Here is a 2,600-nt window from a genome sequence, read left to right as displayed (position 1 = left end):
CATACTTAACAAAACACATGAGCAGACCAGAAATCCGAAAAAGCAGACGCTGCCACGGGCCTCATACTATTCTTTGTTCATAACCACAAAAGCCAGAGAAAGCGACGCATCGCCATTACCATTACCATCCCACTTGTGAACCTCCTTAATTTCTATACAGTAAGACGAACGAGCATCCCACTTACATACCATCTTCACTCGGTCTATAGAATACAAAATAATTAAGCAATGTTGAACAAAATTAGACAAGGTATTACACCAACAGCAACTGCATCACAGCAACAAGAACAAAGGAAGGTTGCAGGTCGCACCATTTTCAACCATAAGGAATTAAAAGAAATTAAAAAGGGATGAGAGAAAGAGAGAGAAAAAGATACAGAGGGAGAGAAGATTGCATGGGGAATAAAGAGAGATTATTGAAGAGAAGTAAAACGGTTGGTTTTGGGCAATAGCTCTTCAATAAGCAATTCATTCAGTGTTGTGTTTGTTCTGTATATATTGGAGAGGGCGGGGGAAGGGCAGTCTGCCGGCCGTCTACAGCTTGACTACCTCTGGAATGTGAACCGGGTACTTGTGAATGCAGTCGGACCATGGACCGTCGAGGGGGCCTTGATGGTCCGGTTGCACTTCCACACCGCACTGTTGCACTTGAACCCGCTCCCGAACGCGATCTGCCAAACGCGATCTCCTCTCTTCATCCTCCCCTTGGACTCGATGTAGTTGAGCTCGTACCAGAGTGAGGAGGACGACGTGTTGCCGAAGCGGTGCAGGGTCATCCGAGAGGCCTCGACGTGCTCCGCCGACAGCTGCAGGTTCTTCTCCAGTTCGTCGATCACGGCGCGGCCGCCGGCATGGATGCAGAAGTGCTCGAAGGCCTGCTTGAAGTCGGGGATGTAGGGCTTCCACTTGGGGTTGAACACCTTCCTCCCTATCAGGGTGAACAGGAAGAGCAGCTGCTCCGACGCCGGCAGCACCAACGGGCCGATTGTCGTGATGTTCGACTTGAGGGCCTCTCCGGCGATGGCCATGAGATCCTTGGACAGCGAGATGCCCACCTTGCCGGAACTGTCTTCCTCCTCGTAGACGCACTTGTAGGCCCTGTCGTCGGCGCCCTTGTGTGTGCGGACAACGTGGACCAAGCGGTACTTGGCGCGGCTCCTCTCCCGCCGGCGGTTGGACAGGAGGATGGCGGCGCCGCCCATGCGGAAGAGGCAGTTGGGCAGGAGCATGGAGCGCTGGTTGCCGGCGTACCAGTTGGGGGTGATGATCTCCGTGCTGACGACGACGGCATTGGAGTTGGGGTGCACCTGAAGCAGATCCCTGGCCAGGTCCACCGATATCAACCCAGCGCTGCAGCCCATCCCGGAGAGGTTGAAGCTGCGGATGTTGCTTCTCATCTTGTACTTGTTGATCACCATCGCCGAAAGCGACGGCGTGGGCGAGAAGAGGCTGCAGTTCACGATGAGGATGTCCACATCCTTGGGCTTCAGACCTGTTTTCCTGAACAGGTCGTCCATGGCGGAGAAGATGACGAGCTCGGCCTCGGCCCGAGCGTCCTCCATGTTCGGGTTCGGAGGGATGTAGTGAAGTGCCGGAGGAAGGGAAGTGTCCTCCCCGAGGCCGGATCGCTCGAGTATCCTCATCTGAAAATCGACGCTCTTCTTGTCAAAGTGATTCAACAACGTGGAGTGCTCCATGAAGGTGGAGAACGGCACCCTGCAGGTCACCGGAGGCTTGAAGCAGGCGTAGTCCACCAGGAACACCTGCCGCGGCCGCGACATGACGTAGACGGTCGCGACGAAGACGATGAGGAGGGAGGAGAAGAGGATCTGGACGAGGTCGAAGTGGAGGGACTGCCAGAGGTCAACGATCTGCTCCGGCCTGCGCACGACCTCAATAACGATGGCTGCCATGGTGGGTAGCAACAAGAAGGTGAGGATGTGGTTGACAAGGTACTGGTATCCAAGCTTCACATACTTGAGCTTGACAGAGGAAGAGAAGTCTGGCAGGATGGGAGGCATTGTTCTGGTGATATGAGGAAGGAAGGAGCAAGAATTGTGGGATCAGGAAAATACAGAGGAGGAGGAAGGTAGAAGATGAGGTTGAGGGATGGCTGTGGAGGAGGTGCAGAGGAGGAGAATTTAAAGGGTTTGGATGGGAGTATTGAATGTGGGCAGATGAGGTGGTGTAAATGTTGGCAGCCTGACTTGGTTGGTCAGAATAGATGCTTAGAAGAATTCTTTTTTTCCTCTTTTAAGCACATTTAATTCAATGAAGTTCCCGACTGAGTGGGATACTTAATTAATTATACGTTGTCATACAATAATCTATATTATGAACATGTCATAATTTAATAATCATGTGGACTGTGGACTTCCCACTGTCAACTTTGGTATTATTGAATTTTTCCTTCTTTTTTTTAGTGTTTTTCGTTAAATTTTTTGCCTTTTGTGTCTCCCTTTCCGTCGATTCTCATGTCTTCCCGATCGAATCTCAGGGAAGAAAAGTCACAAACTTACTAAGGGCATTGGTCGAGGGCGTTGCAGGTTTTGTAGTGATCTTTTTTTTTTTTCCTTTTCTAAACTTCCATTCATTGCTCT

General features: G+C 51.2%; 1 protein-coding gene across 1 annotated transcript; it reads right to left on the bottom strand.

The window, feature by feature from the left end:
• Positions 1-206: 206 nt before the first annotated feature.
• LOC116258988 (3-ketoacyl-CoA synthase 6-like) lies at positions 207-2,131 on the bottom strand. The gene is given in 2 exon segments (XM_031636559.2): positions 207-603; positions 606-2,131. Coding segments are annotated over 2 exon segments (1,485 nt in total). The 5' UTR covers positions 2,022-2,131; the 3' UTR covers positions 207-534.
• Between the last annotated feature and the right edge of the window lie 469 nt (positions 2,132-2,600).

The sequence above is a fragment of the Nymphaea colorata genome, chromosome 8 (genome assembly GCF_008831285.2).
Source record: "Nymphaea colorata isolate Beijing-Zhang1983 chromosome 8, ASM883128v2, whole genome shotgun sequence".
NCBI lineage: Eukaryota > Viridiplantae > Streptophyta > Magnoliopsida > Nymphaeales > Nymphaeaceae > Nymphaea > Nymphaea colorata.
This window is presented reverse-complemented; position numbering and strand designations above follow the sequence as displayed.